A 26,110-nucleotide genomic window follows, 5' to 3' on the forward strand; every position below is an offset into this window, starting at 1 on the left:
CCGACGTTTCGGACTCTTCGCAGAGCCCATCTTCAGGGCAATAATGGTCTCGACTATTCAGCTGCCGTGGCCATACTCAGTTGCATATAACTAGTGACGTGGATATATCCGAAACTCTTTCAAATGATACATAGTTCTGTTCAATAGATACAATAAAAAAAACACTTTTTTATAAAATTATTCAAACATACGTAACAACAAAAAAATGCCATTTTTAAAGAGTGGCTTTGCTGGTTTTTTCTGTACCCTCCATTTACATACATCTTAATTCAAATGTACAAATGTACATAAGACACGGTGGGGTAAATTTTTTAATTTGTCAAGAGTAGACGCCGCTGTCAGACGTCCCGGGAAACTCGAGTGGCTAATACTTTAGTTTAGCTTCAATTTAATACTGTGAATGCAGCCAGGCGCTCACACAAAAGCCTTTTAAACTATCCTAACGTGTTTTTAATAAGTGCTTAATTATTTTCGTCCCTTTGAATTGACATGTCGATGGGAAATGTTTACTGCGACGGTCTTTGATAAGCCGCGTGTCAGGCCCATGCTCTTTTGTTTCTACTAAATAATTAAATCGCTTCCGACTGTTGTAATATCCTACAACACAAAATAAACGGATATCGATTTTATAACCGTACAGCCGTCTAGTGCGTATGGTATTTACATCAGGGGTGGCTATAGTAGTTTTAATGTGTAGCAAAAAGTAGGACTAAAATCAGCCTGCTAAGATAGAAGAAAATAATCATCGTTCAATATATCGTGGTGATAGGATATCAATGATAACAGTATTTTGAAAAAATATTGCTTTTAAATTCGATAAAATATAATATAAAATGTATTATTATTAACTTGTATATAAGGTATATAAGTTTTAGCTATTTATTTGTATTAATTAACCACAATGCCTAGCTGTTTTATTTGTTCAACAATAGACTTTTTACTTCGCTCTTGCATACAAGCTAGTATAGGTATGTATTTCATCTCTTTATATTATTACTCTATGGTCGGCACCCACTAAATCAGTTCTAGGGGTATATCTAAAACCCGGGATGGAATGACAATTTTTCCATAATGCAGTGTACCCACTAGGACAAAAATATATTTTTTTATATATCACATATTTTATTCCATAGTCTGACGGGACTTAGTATATTTAAATAAATACTCACATTTAAATGATGGGACTTGAATAATATTATTCTAATAACCCCCCTTGTACATTTTATCACATACCTACCCGATAATAGTATTTCAATAATTATGCGTCATATTATTTATTGTCTAATGAATGAATAAAACAATAATGGATGAATAAAACAGTATATTTATTTATAATGTTGTATTATTTCATGAAAATGGACAGTTTGTTTTGCGATTTGGCCTATCTTTCTTATCTTAAGAATGCTGAAATATTTTGTCTAATTTTTTTAATTTCATTTAACTAAATTTTTTTTAGATAGCTCTTTTGTGTAAGAACCATAATGATATTCGTTAGTCATCGGTGTTAGTTGATTTAATTTCTACCCCATGACTCTTTAATATAATATGTTCAGTATATTTTTAAAATTAAAAAAAAAAATTGCCTACAGTTTTGGGTTAATGTAAAATGTACTTAATTAGGTTTTCAATGACAAGACCAAAATATTATGTTTACAGTATACACTGATTGCAATTATACGTATAAAAGAATATTTTGTTGTTATTAATTTAATGGTTTTTATCTTTAATTATTAAACACAAAAATGTAGTCTTTTCATAATGAAGTGTAAGACCATTGTTATAAAATCATCATGTAGTGTCATTAATATTATAATTAGCATTATGATTTATGTTACAATATCGTATAATTTAAACTAAGTTAGACTTACTGTGACTTCGACAAAAGTAAGGAAATATACCTACTCCACAGTATTCCAGTTGCTTACTAAGAAACTTGAGAAATTCACTAACGGATAAATTCAGTGCTGCGCGTGTACTTCATTAAAAGTTCCAAATTATAAACCTAATATGATTGAATTGGCTTTAAGCGTACAACCGAACAAATCACATAAAGCAATTATTCAAGTACTTTAGTCTTAAATTTATTCGAATTAATTATTTTGAAAATTTTTCGAATAATTAAATTTGAAAAAGTTATTCGAATAACTTTCACTCGAATAACGTGTTATCTAGATGATTATTTGGATAATGTTTTATTCGAATGATGCATGACACAACAATACCATATTATTATAAAATAAGTGTCTTGATATGTGTTGTTATTGGATTTGCAACGTATTTCTACCTGTCGCTGTGATTTTTCTTTTTTCCGTAATCTCATACTTTTGCATCATCATGCAAAACGAAAAGTTAAGTGGTTATATTAATAATAAATAACTGTTACTATTATATTTATTTTATTATTCATTTTTTAGATATTATAGAACTTTAAAATGTATCCTGTATCTTAAGAACATCTATTATACACGTAAACACCCACATCATTTTTGGGGGGCTCAGTGTAATGTCAGGTGTTCCTTGGCTTTAGTGGTTCGTCCCGAAGGGATCCCCTACGACCGCGGACCGACTAGTAGCACTGGGTGCTAATTGCGGGCCGGGGAAGGTGTGTCTCAAGAAGAAGTGACCTGTTAAAAGGCCACTTAACGGAGGGCTCTACGTCACTTTAGTCGCCTTTTATGGCAGGTGTGAGGCCTTTGGTAGAATTCTTTCTTCCCTGACCACAGGGATAATAGTGTAATGTCACTCATATTGAGATAATTAATGCAATAATGAATAATGAAAGAATTACACTCATGTGATGATAAAAAATAATCACTATTACAGCTGCCGCGCTGATAATTTGGTAAATCAGCCACTACCCGCCAGGTAAAAGCTTAGACGCCCCCGCGCCTTCGTCACCCCAACCACCGACGCCGACGGCGCGGCGAGGGGGCTGAACGCAGACACCTCCGTCACCGCCACTATAACCGCCGACGGCGAAGGGACCAGACGCAGACGGCGTACACTGCCGTCCGACGAGTCACGAGGCTAACCGAGACCGTAACGCCGGCGACCTACCTAACCTAACCGTATATAACTTACCCCTAACAGATCGATGACAAAATATGCATTTTGCCTCGCGACGTTTCGCAACGCTGTGCAACGTTAAAGTTTTATCAGCCACTACCCGCCCGTCCGAATCAGAGACGCCGCCGCCGACAGCGTACAGACAAGCAGCAGACCATGCCGCTGTCGGCCGACGAGTAACGATACTGGCCGAGACCGTAACACCGGCGACCAACCTAACCTAACCGTATTTAACTTCACCTTCAGAAGAGCCGATCGATGGCAAAATATGCAATTTGCAACATTTTACTGCGCGACGTTTCGCTTACGCTGTGCAACGTTGCACGGCTATGCAGGTCCTTGACAATTAAATGAAACGGCTACACTTCAAAACGTCACGCGACAAATCCCCGCCCAAAAAAAAATCGCCTCTCATTGACGCCAACATTAACAAAATGTGTATACAATACACAACAACTAATGATATTTATTGTGCGGCCAGCATCACATATTATTAAGGAGTAAATAGTAATGACCCATCTCATTTGACCATATATATATATATAAATATATATATACATATAAAAAAAATGATCTTTTAGTCAAGTAATAATTATTGTATAATATACAATGTATATTGTTTATAGATCCTGACTTTTGCGGTCCGGTTACTACAGTTAATTTGATTGACAAACGGTTAACGCCAGGTAAAAACTGAAAACCAACTGTCGTCTGTCGTACACGGTACACATAATACACTTATACTAGTATTGATTATAATATTATCGTTATCACTTGCCGCCTATCGCGTTATCGGTTAAAAAAAAAATTGTTATCTTAACCCGGTCCGGGTTGGTCCGAGTTACAAAATAATATTTTACGTGTCGGTCCGGTCCGGATAAGTAGTATTTTTCAATTTCATGGTCCGGTCCCATTTTATTAGGACCGCACAGACCTCTAGTGCCTGGGTATCATTAAAAGTGTTGATTCAGATGGTGCTAGTGTAAATTCAATGGAAAATAGGAAGTTATTTTATTAGTGGCGACTGAAGGAAAATATTATGTTTTTTAAGTAGAATGACATGCTAATGAAAATAAAACCACCACAGCTAGTGAGACGGTAACTAATTTAAAATTGAAATGCACTAAAATTGTCCATACTTCCAAAAAATCTACAGTTGAACTAAGCTGTGAACATTATTTATTAAATCAGTTTTATACACCTCAACCATATATTTTTAGATGTTTTAAAACATTTTCAGTTAAATACAAATGTTTTAATAAATAGCTGTTCAATTCCTATACAAAATTTTTAAAAAAACTCTTTTAATAAAAATACCTCATTAACAAACAAATAGAAGCTTTAAATACAAATATAATAAATAATACAATTAAATTTATATTATAATCACCACTTGCCTTTCAAAAGAAGACTTGTAACTTCTTTAATTTTAAAAATATTTTCTACAAATTTGTATGTTCCTACCAAATTGTTTTTTTTAATATCAACTAATATTACTAATATGCTATGGTTATGACCTAATTAATTTACGCCAATAATCATTAGTCCTTACAATATATAATACACAGGATATATTTTTTACTATCTAGAACATATTATTGATATTAATTTTACAAATATCCTACCGTTAAAGAGGGTAGGGACAGCATTATTCGTTAACCTGTTTCTACGATTAACATTCAGGACCATATTTTTGTCTTCAAAATAATCTTTAACGACAACGTTTTTGTCAGCCACTTCGGGGACACCATTCTCAATCCACATCGCACGTCTAGAACAATAAAAAGTATATCAGTATAAATACGTCTTTATGTGATGTATTACATAATTAAATATTTTAAAAAGGTAAGGCATTAACAAACAAATAGAAGCTTTAAATACAAATATAATAAATAATAAAATTAATTTTATATTATAATCACCACTTGCCCTTCAAAAGACTTGTAACTCTTTAATTTTAAAAATATTTTCTACAAATTTGTATGTTCCTACCAAATTGTTTTTTTAATATCAACTTTTGAAACTCAAAAAGGTAACGTTTATGTTTTATTAAATTAAGAATATTTTACCTAAAGTGTTGACTAGTTGATAACCAGTTTTGAACCACTTTTTTTCAAAGTTATACAAGTTTAAAAGTTAGGGCGGAAGAAGAAGTATGCGCAAATAAAAATAATACTACTAATATGCTATGGTTATGACCTAATTCAGTTACGCCAATAATCGTTAGTCCTTACAAAAATATAATACAAATACAATATACAAATATATTATACACAGTATATATTTTTTACTATCTAGAAAATATTATTGATAATAATTTTACAAATATCTTACCGTTAAAGAGGGTAGGGACAGCATTATTTGTTAACCTGTTTCTACGATTAACATTCAGGACCATATTTTTGTCTTCAAAATAATCTTTAACGACAACGTTTTTGTCAGCCAGTTCGGGGACACAATTCTCAATCCACATCGCACGTCTAGAACAATAAAAAGTATATCAGTATAAAATACTTTATGTGATATATTACATTATTTAATATTTTAAAAAGGTAAGGCATTCTTGTCATGTGCTGTCTACCGCTGTCTTATTAATATCCAACACTCAATACGCAGTCAAACGGTCTCCGCATTTGATTAAAAATAGCGAATTGCAGAAGTAGAAAGAAGACAATAAGAATACCGAAGTTAATTTAAATATTCTAACCTTTCAGAGTCCTTCGGTAACGTGAAGTGACTAATTACATATTTAGCTGAATGTAGCGAATTTCTATTCTTACGGTATTTCACACCACATTTGCGGTATGAAACACTTTTTGAATTGTTCATAATTGAAATAAAAAATCGCACAAACAAACCGGTGCAAAAGTTAACAATAACAACAAATAAATATATTAGAAATTGAGAAATGTATTAATATTTAATTGGGCATCCGGCATTCGCCATCGCCCATCTGTAGACTATAGGTACATAAATTAATCAATACCGCACGAGTGTGAAACTTCAAACTATAGTACGTTTCACGGAAACTGAGACTCGACTATAGCGCGCCCGGGCACTAAAATCAATACAGCTACTCAACATGATATAGAGTGTAGGCTATTGTACACAGCTAAACGGATTTTAAGTATTCAGTCGAGTATAACACGATCAAAATAATAATCAATAAATACCGTAGGCAAAATAATAACGGACATTTCGTACGCTATTTTGTTATAATAATATGTGGAATTTTATTTTTAAGTATAGGTACGTACGGCTCGCAAGGGAGCATTACGATAAGAAAATAAGTTACGAGTAAAATGCGAATATAACATGTACAATAGGCACTGCAATAAAAAAAAATTAAAACAAATATAAGGAAAAAGTTGAGGTATGAGGTTTATAAGGTGTATAGGTTAAAAAGTTTTATAAATAAATTCGATATTTATGTATTGCAGTGCAATATTCGATAATTCAATATTTCAATTGGTTTTGCTGTTTACCGTCAGCCCGCTCATATTTGAAAGTCAAAGAGTATATCATTTATTTTAACTATGTCACACGATACTCGTTACCAGATCATAAAAACAATTTTTAATGTTTATAATTATTTTAAAAAATTATGAATTGAAAAATATATATTGAGTTCAGTGTTTTGGCCCATAAACCTATAAATAAAATTAATTAAATATGTTAAATATTAAAATTTCGTTATCGGGTATTATCATGTTACTATTTTTCCGTGATATTATATTTTCTTCAATGCCATACCTAACAAATATCTCTGTCTCTTTATAACGATATCGATCTCTCTCTCTACTCTCAGTCCATTTCTTTATAGGTCTATGTTTTGGCCACATTCGGTTATCAAAATCGTCGTCGATTGACGATTAGTGTAAAATGTAAATGAGCCGTTTAATAAATTGTCTTCAGCTAATAGCCATTGATTAAATACATTTTGTATTTACCTACACAGCTACCGCCTACTATAAGTGGCTTTAGCTGGCCTTTAAAGTACAAAAAAAAGTCGTTAAATTTTCTTTTTACAGTGTATTTGAGATACGAATTAACGCGGGTAACAACTAAAACGCAATTATTTTTCGGACAAGGTAATACGTTTTATCTACAATAAACGTTCGAAATTCCATCGCATCATTTCAGTTTTTTGATTTCTAGATCCAAATGCATCGTCCACGTTTATGATGACTTCGTCGGTCGATCTCTTATACTAGAAAACAAGAAGCGGCATTATATGGTGAGTAAAATGAATCTAATATTGTGTAAATTGTTTGTATGCTCGGCTAAGTGCTGTTTTTCATTTCAACGCAACACTTTTTTTTGTCCGCTTGATAACCGATTGTCTATTGACTGTTTAACGCACAACTGTATCCATCTTTATAATATTTCTCGAATTTGTTTCCAAAAAACTGTTATTTTTCTAGTACAGTATTTGATTAGGCATTGCAAACAATTATTAGTTTTAACTAGCCTATAAATTTAATGATAAAAATCTTAACATTTAAAGCGTATGTATTTTAAAATATAAATTTATGATAAGTCCAAGCTACTGCATCAACTATACTATTATATTTGTTTCGGTGACATAATTACTAACGTTACAAGAATGATAAATGTATACTATAGTTCCATTCTGTAGAGTAGTCTATGGCAGTCCATCATGTATAGTAAACTTGACACATAATATTTTTGTGATTTTCAGTCAAAAGCATTGTCAATTTATTTTAATTAATTAAAAATTAGGATAATATAGTAACAAATATTGACGAATCCCCAAGCATCTCTGCGTGTGTCATACATACCTAATAACTAATATAGCTAAGTTTTTGACATTTGTTTGCTTTAAGCTTATTCTAAGTTAGACAATATGTTGATGACTCGGAAAACTATAAAAAAAATTATCAGCATGACTGGAAATGAAACACTTGTATCTTGCCTGCTGGGCAATTAATCTACCACAGACTTTTCGACACTATCTTCTTATCTTTGATATTTTATAGCTTTGTAGTTACTAAGTTTGTTAGTAGTTAACCCAATTACAGATAAACAACTGCACACTATATAATATGTCTTACACATTTATATTGTATTTTACACTAAAGTTTACCTAGAAGTTATAAACCATATTATTAAATATGTACAAACTGTATTAGAAATACCAAGAAGCCACCATTTTTTATCAAAATCAACTCGAGCTTTAGTTGTATGATATTATGAATGATTATAATGTGCATATAATATGTGATAATTTGATACCTACTTGACATTACTTGAAATTTATAGAAGTTTCATAAATTCAATCATTATAAATAATAACATTATTATATAACCATAAATAAACTTTGAATTTTTGTTTTTTTACAGATCAAAATCACATTCAATATACATTATAATTTGATTTAACGGACGCGACTGTAAATTAGTAATAATATTGTGCACGAAAACAAACACAAAAATCATCATGGTTAGTATTTATTGTTGAAAGTTAATTAATTTAAAAAGGTATTGCAGGAAGTTTATGCCAAACCGTTAAATAAGTATTCAAACAGATAATAATAGGAATAATTTAAACTAACCCTTAACTACTTACAATATTGAAAACCCATAATATAACGGTAATTTTATAATATCCTAGTATTGTAGTTGGAGATTTCTAACATTAAATTCAATTGCTTTTTTTGCAAACAATATTTGTTTATATTTTGGTTCTTGTTCATTTAAAATGGTTATTGATGTACAATAATATCAATATTTATAAATGGTTGGGGTTTTTCAGTGGTGGTCTCTAGGTTCTATGTAGTTGGCAAGCAGATATCAAATTATGATAATGACCATTAGCATTACTTTCCTTCCTCACAAAATCACCTACCACTGTAAAAAGATAATCTCCTAATGTAATAATGATAATCTACCACTATTTAAACTGTATAAATGGTCATTCGGAAATCTTTCTTTGGGAATACTCACTCGACCGCAAGGTACTCAGGTTTTTGAAAGCAATTGATTAAGACTAGGGATATTATTCGACCGGAGTATAATTCTGAGAAATACTATATAATTTGAGTACTATTTGTCAACCAAAGATTTGCACCCTTATTATTTCCATTTTATTATTTATGTACAAAAAACTAATTTTTTACATTATTCTATTGGTGTAACACCTCAATAATTGTTTAATGGATAATTGTGAGTTTCTTCTTTACATTTTAATGAAATCTAACACACAACTGTCATGTTAATGTATTAATTGTTTTAAGTCATACAATACTTATAATTGTGACTGTGAATTTTTTTTTATCTTAACACAATGGTGTATAGTTTATAATTAATTTCCTTAATACGCTATTTACAAATTATAAATATATGTACGTGTTTTTGATACTGAACAGTTTAAATATAATTATGTAAAAATATCTTATTGGATTATATTGTTACGTTAAGTGTGAACACATACTTTTAGTAAACTATTTTCATTTTTTTTATTTACTCTAAGGTAAAATAGTAATGTGAACACATAATTTGACATTTTTATTAAAAACATCAAGGTACACTATTTTATTTAGGCTTCACAATCTATATTTTAAGTCCAGCAAACTTTTCAATGCATGCTATTGTTATATTTTTATATAATTATAAATATTCTAATTGGAAAGCATTATAGTTTTTTTTTTTTTAATGCAATTGTTTAACTCTTACAAACTTATTTTTTGATGTAGTCTAATATTGTTTTTATGTGATTAGGTGAATTTGGTCGAACCTCCACTTCTTGCTGTCGGTACTGAGGTCAGTGCCTAGTATAAAGGAGCATTTTGTGATGCAAAGATCAGGAAAATCTCAAAATCAGTAAAATGCAAGGTTAGTTTATGATATATATATATACATATACAGGTTTTGTGTTTTAGCAATATGTGCTAAATCAAAATTTAGTATGATCAAGAAAACATGCGTTTCTTTTTTTGTAGATTGGTGCAAATGTAATGAAAAGAAAGAGTTATAAGAAGGAACAATTCAAAAAATACAGGACTATTGTCAAAACACTGTTGGTACGACAAATTTCTAAGAGTTTTATTATTTTATTAGTTATTATTTTTGATATTTTAGACTTTTAAATGTATTCAATATTTATTTTTTATCAAAAAAATCTTTGTACAATTTATTTTTACTTAATTCTTAACTGTATACTAAATAATTTAAATAAACTTAGTTTAGCTGTTAAATAATCTTAATTGTTTAAACAATTGATGCTCTTTTTTATATTTCAATAGTTAGGTATTGTATTCAATGATTTTAAGTTTTAACAAAAGGTTTTATGTAGTGTGAATAATCTTATTTTGATTGATTTTTTACAGGGAAAGTGGAGAGGAAGACATTTTAGAAATGGAAGAAAAAGACATTGGTAACATGGTGTGCATAGAGTTCAATAACAAAAAAAAAGTCAGAGACAATTGGTTTCCCGGGTTAGTGCTAGCGCCTACTGCACAATTTGCAGTCAAAACAAACGTTTTGGAAGACTACTTGGTTCGTTCTTTTAAAGATGGAAAATAGTGAGTTGATGAAATAATTCTAATTGAATTTAATAACCTATTAATGTGTTTATTTTTATAAATTAACCATAACAACACTTCCATTTGCAGCTGTACAGTTTTGAAAAAAGAAATTACAGAATTTACAAAAGAAATAGCCCCCAAAGTAGAAAATCCTACTTTAAAAACGGGTATTTATTATAATTATAGCATTGTTATTTTATTTTTATAAATATCTTTTCGTTAATACAATTCAAATTTCTATAGCTGTTGAAAAAGCGATTTTATATCTGGACAAAGATGAACTTCGGCCACATTAGGACCGTGACTTACTGTTTGGACTCGAAAAAAACTGTGTCATGACAGTGAAGGCGTTATAATATTGATGTAAAAAATTAAAATTTAATACATTTCTGTTTGGTAATTAAGGCAGAAGTTAGTTAGTTTTCTTTATAAATTTTAGGTAATTCTTTTTTTCCACGTTTGAAATATAATTTTCCATCTTTGTTAACATTGTTAGTCAAATAACTGAACCGCTTTTACAGATAATTCCGCTTTGACTTATCATGTTCTGTTATAATGCTACAGATTTATTTTTATCCTTTATCTGTTTACAATAAAATTATCAACATTTCTTAGAACTCCAATTAAGAATCTATTGAAGACCCTTTTGGGCACTATTATTCAATGTTATGGATGTCCGAGGGACACCTATAAAAACCAAGCACCCATGATTAACGACAAAAATGTTGATATGTACAAACTGTTCAAGGTATTTAATCGATATTTAATTTAGCTTAAAGTACACGTTAGCGTAAAGAGAATCTATTGAACATTCAATTGGGTGTTTAATGATTGTCAGTACAGTAGCTGTTAATAAAACTAACTGATACAGTGTTTTATTATGTTGACACAATTTTCAAAATAGATTCGAAGAAAATATATGTTTGAATTGCTTTTGGTGTGTTATTAAGTTATACATGATAGATTGATATTGATTGATGAATCTTATGCAATGTTTATTATAATATCATGATGTGGCTTAACGGGTCTTGAAGGTCTAACTCTGCCATCATGAGATTGTTTCTAGATGAATTCGCTGTCCGGAACGGATTGTCAGTCCGAAGATGTATGCAAATTATTCAAACATTTTTTAAATTACTAAACTAAATGAAATTATTAAATTCGATTTATACTAGTATTAAAATAGTTGATATATTTATGGACAAATAAATTATCTTTAACGGGATACTTAAGTTTTAAATATATTTAAATAACTATTTGTACAGAAATTGTAACAATGATGTGTTATGTGTATATAAAATATAGAATTCAGTTGTCGTATTCTAAGTGTTTTATTATGTTTTAGGTTGTCATTAACTTGGGCGGTTTTAACAAAGTCAGTAAATGTTAACAGTGGATAACTGGCACAAAGGATTGGCCACAAACCGTGTTTCTTCTGTCAAACAATATTACCTACAGTAAGTGTATGTTTGTAATATTAAATATCGCTAGTATACCACGAACAAATAAACAATATTGTAATAAACGTGTAACTTTATTAAAAAAAGAACTACCCTTGTAAACTTAAAAATAATAATATAACATCCTGTTTGGAAAAAATCAATTAATAATTTATAAATGTTTTTATAAAACCGAAAAAATTAATGCACTTTGAATTTATACTTAAAAATTATTACAATACGAGTTATGATGTATGTGAAATTAATTTGATGAACAGCGAATGATAATAAGTACTTTGTTTGTACTAGGTATCTACATAGTATTGAAGATTTCTACCAAAAACTCGGCTGCTTGATGATAAGTCATCTTAGAGGAGTGAGATCTGGAAGCAGATTTAGTCGCAGTATCATTCATGATGTGGATAAAGCGTTACCCTCTAGCAGTTTTGATAAGAACAGGCAAACGACTATTGCCATTAAATTAGAACCTAAGGAATAAAAAGAAAAAATAGAAACTTTCATAAAGGAAGCCGATATTGTCAAAGAACCGGTGACACCAAAAAAACCTTCCAAAACTTTAAAAGTCGAAGACAAGGTTGCTTTAACTATGAAGAGTAGTGATAAACATGTTGCTAAGAAAGTAGATAAGAAAAAATACAGGCCTGAAACAATCGGAAAGAAAACGGAACCGTTTGTCTGAAAAAAAGCCTTTGAAAACCGTAAGGGTAGAAGAGAAGGTGGCAGCAACATTAAAGAACAACATTGAAATTCCACACAAAGTTGACAGAAAAAAAGAAAAGTCTGAAATCGTTTTGAAAGAAAAGGAAATGGCTACTGAGTCTGTGACTAAAAAGCCAAGTAAAACGAAAATAGAAGAAACAATTACTTGTTCTGGTAATAGTGCTCGAAACAAATCTACTGTTAAAAGTGACTCTGTACTGGCTGAATCAAAAGATCTTCCTAAGGACAGCAAGGTTAAAAAGGAATTTAAAGAAGCTACTGTTTAAAAAAAAAGGAAAATGATTGAGGAAAAACGCCATTATTTAAAAAATCCAAAGAGAAGCTTCTGCTAACCAAATTACAGCCAAACCAAAAATCGAAGAGGAACTACCAATGGTGAGCTATTAAAATACTTTTGTTAATAATGTGTGTATTTATATGTATATATATATTATAATCGAGCTGTTTCTGGGGTTTTTTTTTAATGACTAGTCAAATTCCTTTTATATTGTTCAGTAATTTCAACTCACTAAATGTTCAAACTAACTAGGTATTTTATTGTTATGGAGATATCTGAAAAAGCAATAAACTTGTTTAAGTATTGGGTGGCTTTAATTTTATGTTTGAATATAATGAATTATCCAAATAATTTGGTTATCCATAAATAATTCAGGGATTCACAAAGAATTAATAGAATAATTCAAAAAATGCCATCAAACACTTTTTGTCTTAATTTTTTTTTTTTATTCATGAACAATATGATTACTAATCTGTAATTGATAGTTGTACACAGATAGTTCGTGATGTTTTGCCAAATTAATAATCGAATACATTTTATTCTTGTTTTTATTCAGTATTACCATTCGTTGTCGTCAACGCTGTCGTCCGAAGACGAGCAGATCCAGCTCAAGAAGAGAAGAATCGTTGATGACAAAAAACTGTCGTCGTTGCTGAAGAAACGGGGTGAAGAATCCAAACGTTGATTGCGACATACACAAGCCTAGCACGAGCAAAGGGTTTTTCAACGCCATGCGCCATCAACCTTAACAGCAACCCGATCGCGAACATCATTTCTACGAGTCCAAATCGCCTTCCAAAACTGAGGCGGTAGCGGTTTGTACGAACCAAGTTCGTCTAAGGTTAATTTGTTTAGAACCCGAAAGCAAACGGTACAATCATAGCAAAATAACAATTCCTACTAAAGATGGTAAACCGCTGGTTACGTTCAGTAAGTATAACTTAAAATAATTATCGCTGATTATACCTAACCGTGACATACCGTTTGTTACGATATTAATGTTGACGTTTTTTTTTTCTATTTTAGCACCAGAGATGGATTCGGCTCAACGTCAAGCAGTGATTTTTTTGTATAAAATCAACAAACTTCAAAAAGATTACACCACGGACAAAGCACGCATTGTAGTGCTGGATCGCAGGAGAAAGAAGATCAGGAAACGCAAGAGGGAACTAGCAAAGAGAACAGCCGCAGTGAATCCGAACAAACAGTCGACAGCTGTTGCAACCAAATAATTCTCTCACCCAATAACAATACGTTTTTGTATTTAATGTTTTTAATAATAACCCCCTTAGTTGTACATAATTGTCAGAGTGGCTTCGTAATGACAATGATTTGTTATGAATGTGTAATGTGTTGAAACTTTCGCGGATTGAAATATCACATGAATGATTTGCGGATATATCCGCGTAAATAGTTGTTTACCGACGTTTCCGACTCATTATGTCACGACTATTCCGCTGTACAGTCACGGCAGCGAAACAGTTGTGACATTACCCTGAAGATGGACTCTGCAAAGAGTCCGAAACTACCATTGACGCAGATATATCTGAAAATCATTCATGTGAATCGATTTGTTGTTAATACTAATATTATTTATTCATATTAATTAATTAAATTATTTTTCATGTTCCCCTGTAGTGTCGGTTCAAGCGTTTTTTTTTTTTTCATTTAGCGCCTGATCTTACTAGACACGCTATTGTTGTATTATATTAAATAATAATAAAAATTGGGGCGATCAAATATCTTTTATCAAATTTTTTAATTGCACTTTATATTTTATCAAAATTTACTAGGTATTATATTTAGAAAATATTTGTATAGAAATTTAAAAAACCGTGTACACCCTATATTTTAGATTATCAATAATATTATTTATGTCATAAATTGTATATTGTAATGTTACATATTTATTAAAGTAGCAAAACATAATATTGTTTTCCGACTTAAATTTTACCAAGAATTAGAGATATGTTGTGTTGTTATAGTTTGTAAATATAGACATTTTTTTTTTCACTTTTGGAAAGGTTGCCGGCGTCACTAATTTACATTAAATTTGTATGTACTGTATCATGGGAACATTTAACATATTTGAGATAATATTATGTACTTTAGTATTTCTGAAATAAAACTAAAATTTTCATGAATAGTATCGACTATTATAATTAAACAAAAATTAATGTTTTGACTGTCATTTTACTGTTGTTTTATAACTAGTATATATTGTTAATTTATGGTGGTACAATGATAGAACGCTTCCACATAGTGTACCCCAGGCAACGTCTTTAGACGGCTAAAGTTCTATCACCCCTCTGGCAGTGCCATACGAATAAATAAATAAATTGTTAATTTAATCACTGTAATAGTAAAAAGTAATTAATGGTCTGTGTACCGCAGAGATGAATGTTATTATTATAAATATATTTTAATGAAGACAGGTTTAATACCATGTAAATTTGAAAACAATACAATCACAATTATAAGTGTAAACAAAACGTCATTATTATTATTAATTAAAATATAATTGGGCTTAAGTTAATTTAAAGTATTGACTTTTTTTTTTAAATTGAAAAATCATAGTAAAAGGACTTATCGTCCCAAGCCTATTTCTGTAAAAAAATATCACTCTTATAAAAAAAAAATAAGTAATTTTTAATGTTTTTTACATAATATATAACTTGTTAATATTAAAACCAATAATAATTCTCTATCGAGATATTGAAATTGGCGAATTAAAAAATTATACTAACTTATCAACGTTTATATTCATAAAAATTTAAATCACAACAACATAATCATAATATACGAATGAATCACATTTAACACGTTGATCGCCATGAGCTCTAAAGTGAGATCTCACAAAACTTTGTCCTCACCGCCAAGGTTTTTTTTTTTAATTGTACTCAAAAAATGTGTGAACATTTTTTTCTCGGATTTTTTTAAAAATGTGTTAACTATTTATAAAAAATGGTTTCTAATAAGTTTTTTTATAGTTTCAAGTTAATTAGAGCTGAGATTTCGCATTATATCTCGTGGCCGTAGGATGTCACTTTTCTGTAAAATTATCGATATTACTACTACTGCGAGATCTTCAAATAAATATCATACCAAAGATAACCATCAAATGAGATCTTAGATTAAATCTCAACAAATTGTTTATTTTAAAATAAAAACTATAATTCTAAATTGATAACTTCAATATTATATCCCCAGTTTGGATCATCATCCGTGTCATCTTATGGAGAATAGTCAAATGATGAATTTAAAATTTGATTTCTATCGTTAGTGTCCATTATATTTGTATTTTGTATACGAACAATATTATATTATGCAAGTTGTAACACAGTACGTATTTTAACAAAAGTTATGCTATTTCATTATCTAGCTACGTTATTTTCAAAAAAATATGCAAATGGATCAATGATAAGATTATCATGGCATACATACATTTCAAAAAATCATAGAAAAAAACTGATAATGCTAGACGCTTGCTAAAAAGACCGAATGAAAGTGGCAACACTGTACAAATCTCATCAATCGAAAATAATTGTGAATGAGATCTCTAAAAAAAATCTCACAACCAATTTTTTGAAAAAAATTGAGATTTAGAATTACATCTCATGGCTGTTAAAAATAACAACGTAAAAAAACCCGTGGCGGTCAACGTGTTAAGTACATCTTTTATCTTTTGTAAGTACCCAAAAAGCCTACGCCAATGACAAGAGTTGATCGATTTCAAACATTAATATGTTAGCTGTGTTCAATCTACTGACAAGTCCCAAATAAATATTGTTCGGACTAAAATGCGAAATGCAATGATTAACGATTGATCGAAACTGTGAATGTTCTTTGCCGTTCAGTTGGTTTTCATTAGTCGACGGTTCTGGACGTGTCGGGTTGTCATGTCCTGGAACAAACATAACGGATGGCTGTTTGTTATTTTTTTTTACACTATGCCCTCTATTCTGCTGTTCAACGAGAGGGTTGTATAAGCTACCCCCCTTGTCCACTGTTCAGGTCGATTCACTCCATTCGAGTGCAAGCCAAGAGTGAAAATCTTTGCTGGCTTTCGACAAACCGTGTGTCTAAAACAGCCAATTCGCAGTGAGCTGTGGGGCTGTACGTGCAACGGGGCAGGCGTCCCACCCACCGGTCACAGCGCATACAGAATCCATCATTGCATTATATTGTGCAGGTAAATCAATACCCGTATTGATCCCGTTAACCCGTTTATTAAACGCAAAGCCAGTACAGTGGGGACGGGACGGTCGCAGGTCTACCGTCTACAGAAATTATTATCACATATCCGCAATAGCACCATAGGCGGAGATTGGAGGGTGCTTGGGGGGAATTAGCACCCCCCAAAATTATCAATAGCCCCCCCCCCAATTATTTGATCACTAATCAAAGTAATAAATTCCTTAATTAATGGAATGAAAACTAAAATTATTAATAAGAATAAATTATGAAAATTATTTCAGTTCCAAAACGGCAAAACATTATAACAATGTTTTTGATAATGTTATCATTTAATTTTAATTCAAGTGCCAAATAAAGTTATAAATTTTTCAAAAAACGCAATAAATATTGATAAAATTCAAAAGGCACTAACCCAAAATGTATTTCCCAGCTTATTCAAACTATTCCAAGTCGCCTTGTCTTTGCCAATTAGTTCAGCTACATGCGAACGCAGCTTTTCAGCTATGCGCAAAATTAAGACATGGTTACGTACTAGTATGTTGCAAGACAGGTTTAATAATTCATCCATATTGTACATTGAAAACGATTTAAATATTGATGTAGAAAAAATAATTGATATATTTGGATCTAAGAATAGGTACATTGCCTTAAAATAATATGTATTTACTTAAATAATATACAAATATTATATTATAATTATTATGATTTTTATTTATACATTTGTAATGTTATATAGTATTATATATTAATAATTTAGGAGTGTAAATCCCTTGCGGGTCATTTTAGGTAGAAAAATGCTAGCCCCCTCAAAAAATTAATGAAATCTCCGCCTATGAATAGCACAGTAAGAAAGTATAATACAGAATACTTAGGGGGGAACGGAAAGCGCTATTTGTTAAGGGGCAAAGGATAGGCAATATTTTACAAAAAATGTATCTCGTAGCCATTTTTCATATGCCTACTAATTTCAAGGTGAACATATTATATTAAAATTTTCTAATTATAATACTTTTAAAGTTATTTTTCTCCGCGTTATGACGAAAGTTTGATAAAAAAATGACTGTCGTAGAAGTCATTTTCTGGCGTAACTATTGGACGGATTTCAAGTTTTTTTTGCTTTTTTTGTGAAGCTTACTATTTTTTCTGTGGGGGCTAAAAGCATAGGCGCAAATGCGGGGGGCTAGGGTGGGCTTAGCCCCCCCCCCAAAAAAAAAATTAGGTTATGCATACAATTTTAAAATACAAAATATATTTACTTATATATATATTTTGAAAAAATGTCCTGCCCCCCCAAATTAAAAATTGAAATTGCGCCTATGGCTAAAAGTGAGTAAATAAGGGAAGTCCAGTGTAAACAGATAAAAAAAATACTATTAAAAAGTATTGTACCTAATGACGATAATGTGCTTGAAAATTAATTTTTAATATTAAAGTGGATACGATTATAAAGGGTTCATCGTCTGTCCCTAGTTAGTAGTTACCCGTGTACCTACCGTAATAATAATATAATGAAAATAATTTAGGGATTTCTAATAAGCGTTTTAATTTATTTATTTTTGTCAATAAAGTGCTGTACAGTATAAATGTTGTCTAATATTAATATATTCACATGCATTTTGAGAGTATAACTGATATGGACAATTTTTCATAATTACCGCAATAAATTATACAGTCTTTTTGTCAGTATGCAGACGTTAATGTCGTTAATGGAATTATTTAAAAGTTGTAAAATTGAGCCTTTGTTCTAATCAAAACGTTTTAAACTGATAGTTAATATTTATTTAATAAAAAAACACGTCTTGTTCTGTTTATGAAATATAACATTTGTATGATATTCTATAAACATGCTTTTTTTTCCTTTATTTTACATATACGATCTATACAATTTTAGTACAATAAGTTTATATGATGACACAGGTAAATTATAGACATTGAAAGCATGAAAAGAGAAGCCGTCCACTGACGACACTCTTATTAACTTCGTTTTTAATTAATTGTTAGTGAGAAGGTCTCTGCACCACTTCCTTTTAAAAGTCTTTTTGGTGGGTTGTTGGGCATTGAGGGTAATGTGAGATTATTTATTAGGGGATTTGGGTGATTTTTAAGAGAATTATGGTAACGTCTGTAGTGGTCTTTGGCAACTTGTGATAAACATGCTTAAACAAAAAACATAAATAAAAGTGCCGTACAGAAAACAATATTAACTTTGAGAATATTACAACATTCAAAAGTGGTTATTACAATATTTTACATAGCAATTATGACTTTTTTTTTAGTCACAGTTGTACTTCGGTTTGAAAAATAACACTTATTAGGTGTTATTTTTTCAAATAAAATAAAATCATGTTTTTTCATTACAGTGTGTTCCGTTATGTGCACAGAGCCAATAATTCTACCACGATATGAAATAACAAAAAAAAAAAAAAAGGACATTTTTATAAGAGAAAGCGCAGTGTCTCGATTATGCAGTTGCCAGTTATTTATTTGCACATTATTGATTCTACTCTGGCGGCAGCCCCAGACGACCCAGCGCGTACCGCACGGCGCACAATTATTATATATATAGTATTTATTAATTGCATTGTAACCCGTCAGGAGGTACCGGGTGGATTATTGATTAATGTGCATTGTCAGCCAGGCGAGAAGTCCCGCCCACCGGTCCCGGGGATCGATTAAACTGTGCAAAAGGATAGTCAAATTAATGTTATAGACACTAGCAGAAAAAAATTCCCGAACCGACAAACACCGGTTGTCAGTTTCCAGATAAACTTTAAACATAAATCATAATACAACCTACTATCATTGATTAAGTGTATTTAATCAATGCTACTATGTAGTATTAATAAGTATTAACAAATTGTAGATCATATATATATGTATGTATCATAACGTGTCCATATTATACATTAAATATATTGTGTTGTACATTTTTCTGAATTTCAACATTTTGTTTGTACAATAAATTATATTAAAACAAGTACATGGTTTTGTTTTATTTACACAATAATTTTGTCCATTTGAAAACTTGTAACATTGAGCAAAAAATTATAATTACAATTTTAAGTCTTTTTGTAGATACATATCCATATAATAATAAATTAAGTTGTCAAAAATTGTAAAGAACTTCGAATTGAGTTAGGGATTTCAAAAGAGCTAATGTCATCATTGATGGTAAATTTTTACAGCTCCTGTTCATGTATTATGCACTAAACTAAAACGGTAAAAAACAAAGAGCGCATTGTTACAAATAATATTAACTTTATAAATTTAGTTTACTAAAGGTACTTTTTTAACAAAAGTACACTTAGTCATTTTTAAGGAGTTTTGTATAGGCAATATTTAAGAAAAAAGTGGTTTAAATAAATTTTGACCATGTCAATTAATTTGCTGGTTAATTTGTATAAGCTTTATGGTATTATTTTTAATTTAAATTATTTTGTCTATGAGTTAAAGTCATTTTAGTTAATATAATAGTACATTTTTTGTAAATCGCACAGGCTGAACCAGTGATCCGATTAGTAATCTGAAAACAGATTTGAATTCGTTATGAAGTTTACTTGGTATCCTACAAGGTACTTTTTTGATATCTTTTCTTACTATGAACAAGAAATGTTTGAACATTTTATAAAATTTCAATTATTAAAATCAAATTTGTAAAGGGTTAAAATTCAAAATTGAAAAAAGTGCCTCGTAGAATCTCAAGTGGACTTCATGACTGATTTAAATCTGTTTTCAAACTACTTATCGGATAACAGGTTCGGCCTGTGCGATGGACAAAAAATGATTTGTTTTGACTGAAAAAACGTCCGGTATCGAATCCCCTTAACTTGGATTTAAAAAAATAAAAATCAATATATTGTTAAAAAGTACATCATAGATAGCGTTAGTTGCTCCTTTGAAAATACCGCAATGGCAGCACAATATACGCCGACGCCATGACAACGCAGAAATGTTATCATATTATCATTTTCACGTTTTTCTCTTATCTTTCATTACTCAATGCTTACTAATTTGTGTACTTAAAAAAGTAAAAACCGAAGAAAAATATCATTTTTCAACTAACGGTTTTGTTATAAACTGTATTTCGATCCATTACTGTGTATTTTTATACACTTTGAATACTATTTAAATATAATATAGTAATTATAAATACTCCGACTATAGGAATTATGATGTCAACTTCTGGACCAGGTAAAGTATAATATTTTTGGATTACATTTGTAGTAGGAGCGATGGAAAATAGTATTATTATTATTATTATTATTATAATACAATTATGAAACTAAGCAATGTATCTAGGCCAAATGGCAAACAGTTAAAATGTTTATACGACGAAAATTATATTTAATTCTATTATTTAAAGCCATACAAATTGTGACGTCATAAGGACTCTCTTGGGCTTGGCCCGGGGAAGAACTCTCTGCTTAGCATTAACTAGGGGGAGAACGTTTTGTATTTACCTGTGTTTTATGCTATTATACTTATTGTCAAAGTATAATCGTAAACCTTTTACAATCACCTTTTAGTTTTAAGTTAATTCTAAATAGCGTATACTAAGACAACCTTTTTTAGTGATCAAAATTGCAAATAGGCCTTATTCCCTAAGTTCTATATTTACAGAAATCCGGCCTTATCTGGCACTAGGTATAATTAGAAATAGGCCTTAATAACGATTAAAAACCGTATTAGGTGTTCTGGTAAATTATTATTTAGTGTGAGTTAGTTCGTCTAGCTGAAGTATAGTATTGAAAGGTTTAGGTGTTCTGGGCATTGGCTTTAATTAACTTTAAAGAATCCTGGTATAACTATTTTTAAAAGGTATTACGTAGTGTCAATTTGAGCGTATCGAGTTAATACCATATACGACACATTATTTTAAGTAACATAGGTAATCATCATAATAAATATTCTATTCTATGTCTAGATATGAGCCAAAAATCGAAAAAAAGCGTGATCACACATTCTAGTGAATACACAATGGACCAAAACTCACAATTGGGTTTTTTCAAGGTAAACAAAAAAGTAAACTTCAAAGCAATTATCAGGGCCGTAGCAAGGGAGGCCACGCCCTGGCGCAAAATTAAGAAATTAGATAAATATATAAAATCTTTATTTATTAACAAAAATCCAACAAAGTAATGTATTATTGTATTATAATGAACAAGTTATTAATATTTTCAAAAAAGTAATTTTATTGTTGGGATAAAATAACAGCGTATCGTCTCGTTAAATGATGTTTTCGGTCGAATCCACCGTCAGTCTATACAGCTTTCATTGCATGAAAAAAAAAAATTAAGCCAATATGAATGCTCGGATTTTAATGTTTAAACTTTTAATGCATGAATCCGGGAAATAATAACTTTTGTAAAAAATTGTTGTCTGATATTGTTGAGCCCTTTTTCATTTTATATAACGATTCGCTGTTATTACAACTTAGATTTAACCACTGGATTTAAATTTCTCGCCAATTCAATTATTGCCCTGTACCCATCGGTTATATTAAAATCATCTGGGAACCCAGCCTGTCTCCTTGCGGGTAAATGAGGTAATGCCATGATCTGTTGGTTGTATATTATTATTAGTGTATTTTATAATTATTAATTTTTTTAGATAAAACAAAATTACCATTCTCAGAACTATTGCCATATTCATATTGTTCCGAACCTGGTTAACGAGATTATTGGTTTGTATAAACCGTATTATGCTCTGTAAAATAGAATTTTTTTTAATTTTGATAATATTTTATTTTAATTTGTTTAGTGGGCTAACCTGATTATAGTGAAACCAGCAACCCATTAACTGAGCCTCTGATATTACCCTTCTGACTGCATTTCGTAACGCAGTTTCATAATCGGTTATGACTTGGAGGTTACCCCAGTTTGCCACTTGGAATTGCAGCTCCTCTTTTAAATATTGTAAAAATCGTATACAAACATTTTCTGAAGAAAAAAAAAAGTGCCCGGTAAAGTACATTTGTTCCTGACTTTGTCGTTAATACATCAATTTTTTATGATTTATGTTAAATATCTTATTGGCCAAAGCTAAATGTGTTTGTTCGAAGAACTCGCCTAGCAACGTTATTACGTCATGCCGATAATGTCATTCTGGGCGGCGATCTCAATTTGGATTTACAACCAATCGTTTAGGTTGGGTTATTTGCAACCCAATCTTTATTAGGGTTATAAAGGGTTATTAGGGTCATATTTATATAGTTCATTTTGCTCGTTTGTGTTGTTTGTAAGATATATCCACGTGCCAATGTATCCGCATACAGCGTTGATAATTTTTGTAAAATGTTTGCCAAATTATTAGTTTTTGAGGAGGCTAATGGCAGAACGGGTAATTCGTTCAGTGTGTTATCAGTCACTGTCGCTAGCTTGACATTTGGTCTTGCAATTCTATTTGCTAGGCGGGATGTTCTCTTGTGAAACGCGGTGACGAACAGTACCAAAAGCGTAGTTGTTAAGAACCATCTCAAAAAAGTGAAATGATTTTAACAAAGTATACCTACATTTTTTTACGTATAATGATGCCTTTTAGTTCTTTTATTACATTATTGTATCATTGTAACGATAAATAGGAGTTATTAAATTTATTATTATATTTTTTCAAAATCTGATGACTATTAGGACTACAATATTTTGTTACACCCTAAAATAGAACATAATTTATTACCAAGGATTTACCTCCCAGTTTTTATAATTAAATTATGTTTCAATGTTTTAGTATCGATGAAGTGAAAAATGCGGCGCCAATTGAAATAGATGAAACATACGATTGTGATGAGCCCATGATGTTTATAGTAGACGGAAATGTTCTTTTGAGCTCAGAAGTTACCATGTAAAGTATTTACAGTTTTAACATTTTGTTGATTCAATTAAGACATTATTATTTGTAGTTTCTTCATAATATAGTAATTCAGATCAATTTTTTAATGTGTCTTGTTTTTTTAGTGATGATGAAATGAAAAATGAGGCACCAATTGAAATAGAAGGAACAGTTGAATATTTCTATGAGAACACAATACATATACAGAAAGAAAATGATATGCTGAACACACTTACCAAGTGAAATATTTACAATCATTACATTTTTTTAATTCAATTGAGACTGGCTTGACTTTCGTAAAATGTACATTGTAGCTTCTTGAACAAAAGGTCTTAAAATTCTGTTTCAAAACCCAAATATTTTGTATTATCCAGAAATTATGTGTCCTAGCATTGTCAGTATTTCATCATTACAAAACACTATTAGGCCCCCGTCGTGGTAACTTGTTCAGTTAAATTTTTTTGTTAAAAAAAAAATTAAAAATTAAATAATCAAAACATGTTGTGGCAAACGGCATGTTACATAGCAGTATGTTTTACATGTTAAGCGATACCATCATTCAAGTTCAAATAACCACTTCTTATTAGACTTACTTTTTCTTTAAATTAATAGCTGATGTCATCTGAGCTAGACATTACATTTGCAAGTTACTATAATTTTAATTTAATATTTTTGAATTTAATACCGAAATAGATGTAGTAAATGATTGTTGCAAGGGTTGTGGTAATAAAAAAAAAATAGGCTTTTTGATGAGATAACGGCAAAGTATGATTCCTACTCAAAACGGCGTTTTGTATAAACTTAAACATGACAATTTGCTTGTTGTTAGAAAAAATCAAGTTGTTTTTGGAGATGTATGATATTTATAGCTGAGCAGACCAGTTGTATTTTGTGGAGTGTATATTCCTAATGTAAAATGACAGGGTGGGCTTAGAAAATAATAATAATTTAATAGAAAGATGTCAACTTCATCAATATAGTGTATATGAATCAGCAACCGCCATTTATATAAATCTTATGAACACATTGTCTTACCCTTTGTTAGATTAAAAATAAAACTATGCTTACATTATTTAAGTTTAGAACATAAAAACGTAATTCGTCCTGCATTAACTAGGAAATGTAATTATATCTCCTCTAAGTAATTAAATATCTAAATGGTTAATTTTTTCATCCAAAACTTTTTTTTTTATTATGAAAAGTAGATTTAACTCTTATTATCACATATTATTATGTTAAAACTGAAATGAATATAATTTGATCAAACTACTACCACTTGTACTATGTTTTGTCTAATATAAATACCTTGCCTTTCTAGGTTGTGTATATTAATCATACTTACTAAATTTAAAAGAAAATATAATATTATTATGTAAAAAATTGAAAAAATATTAAAATGTATCTTAGTAATTATTAATTTAATTTGTACTGTTATGTTGTTCTAGTGTAAATGAAATTACCAATGAAGCGATTATAATTGATGTAATTAATCATCTAACAAAAACCTATGAACATTCGGACAAATATCAATGCGGTTAGTGTGAAAAAATGTTTTTTGCCGTAAGGCAAATAGTCTGTCATTTAATTTATGTCCACAATACTCGTGTATATGTATGCAAGACTTCACTCACAAATAACGAACGAGTGCCTATTGCAGTAGAACTGTACAAATGTGACGTATGCGTCAAGTACTTTACTACTCGTACAAAATCTTACCTTGTAGTACACAAATGTATCCATACTGGAGAAATGCTTTATGATGTGTATTTTGCACTGATATAATTTTTTTTTGGTTCTAGACGTGCAATGTGGATTAATAATTGTGTCCCCGAATTGGCTGGCAAAAACGTCATCGTTGAAGATGTTCAGATAATATGTCAGAATCATTTTGAAGACAAAATGTTCCTGAATGTTAATCATAAAAACAGGTTAACGGATAATGCTGTTCCTACCCTCTTTAACGGTAAGATATACCTAAAACTAATATCAATATGTTCTAGATAATTTAAAAATAT

At 30.4% G+C, this 26,110-nt stretch overlaps 1 protein-coding gene and 3 long non-coding RNA genes across 18 annotated transcripts in view; 3 read left to right on the forward strand and 1 right to left on the reverse strand.

The window, feature by feature from the left end:
* The window catches only part of LOC126837820 (uncharacterized), a 107,578-nt gene extending 101,532 nt beyond the window's left edge, over nt 1-6,046 (reverse strand). For 2 of the 3 annotated variants that reach the window (XR_007685619.1, XR_007685617.1), the window contains exons 1-3: nt 5,774-6,046; nt 5,401-5,546; nt 4,692-4,837 (exon numbers count right to left, since the gene is read on the reverse strand). This is a non-coding gene — a long non-coding RNA (uncharacterized LOC126837820). The remainder of the gene's footprint in view (nt 1-4,691; nt 4,838-5,400; nt 5,547-5,773) is intronic. The other variant, XR_007685618.1, reaches the window with a different exon arrangement.
* Nucleotides 1-26,110, forward strand: part of LOC126837817 (uncharacterized) — a 76,889-nt gene that overhangs the window by 49,296 nt on the left and 1,483 nt on the right. For 2 of the 8 annotated variants that reach the window (XM_050571769.1, XM_050571774.1), the window contains exons 3-6: nt 23,994-24,107; nt 24,221-24,334; nt 25,541-25,629; nt 25,895-26,058. The exons of 3 other annotated variants lie outside the window; for them this stretch is intronic. In XM_050571769.1, the coding sequence (XP_050427726.1) occupies nt 23,994-24,107; nt 24,221-24,334; nt 25,541-25,629; nt 25,895-25,968 (391 nt within the window). In that variant the 3' untranslated portion in view covers nt 25,969-26,058. The remainder of the gene's footprint in view (nt 1-23,993; nt 24,108-24,220; nt 24,335-25,540; nt 25,630-25,894; nt 26,059-26,110) is intronic. 3 more of the 8 variants (XM_050571773.1, XM_050571770.1, XM_050571771.1) reach the window with 3 other exon arrangements.
* On the forward strand, nt 3,964-15,606 carry LOC126837818 (uncharacterized). Of its 6 annotated transcripts, none has more exons than XR_007685613.1 (13): nt 3,964-4,164; nt 7,098-7,157; nt 7,210-7,303; nt 8,431-8,530; nt 9,808-9,921; nt 10,029-10,109; nt 10,416-10,610; nt 10,701-10,780; nt 10,857-10,976; nt 11,959-12,070; nt 12,362-13,168; nt 13,627-14,000; nt 14,097-15,606. It is a non-coding gene; the product is annotated as an uncharacterized LOC126837818 (long non-coding RNA). The 6 variants fall into 6 exon arrangements; XR_007685610.1 differs by having other exon boundaries at nt 3,965-4,164; nt 7,225-7,303; XR_007685609.1 differs by lacking the exon at nt 3,964-4,164 and adding an exon at nt 6,171-6,315 and having other exon boundaries at nt 7,225-7,303.
* Nucleotides 21,280-23,226, forward strand: LOC126837823 (uncharacterized). Its single transcript, XR_007685623.1, has 5 exons — nt 21,280-21,458; nt 22,192-22,277; nt 22,705-22,812; nt 22,878-22,950; nt 23,028-23,226. It is a non-coding gene; the product is annotated as an uncharacterized LOC126837823 (long non-coding RNA).

This window comes from Adelges cooleyi, unplaced genomic scaffold, assembly GCF_023614345.1.
Source record: "Adelges cooleyi isolate 19-005CV unplaced genomic scaffold, UGA_ACOO_1.1 ACOO_flye_CR_arks_rails_tigmint_CR_PRNA_3, whole genome shotgun sequence".
Taxonomy (NCBI): domain Eukaryota; kingdom Metazoa; phylum Arthropoda; class Insecta; order Hemiptera; family Adelgidae; genus Adelges; species Adelges cooleyi.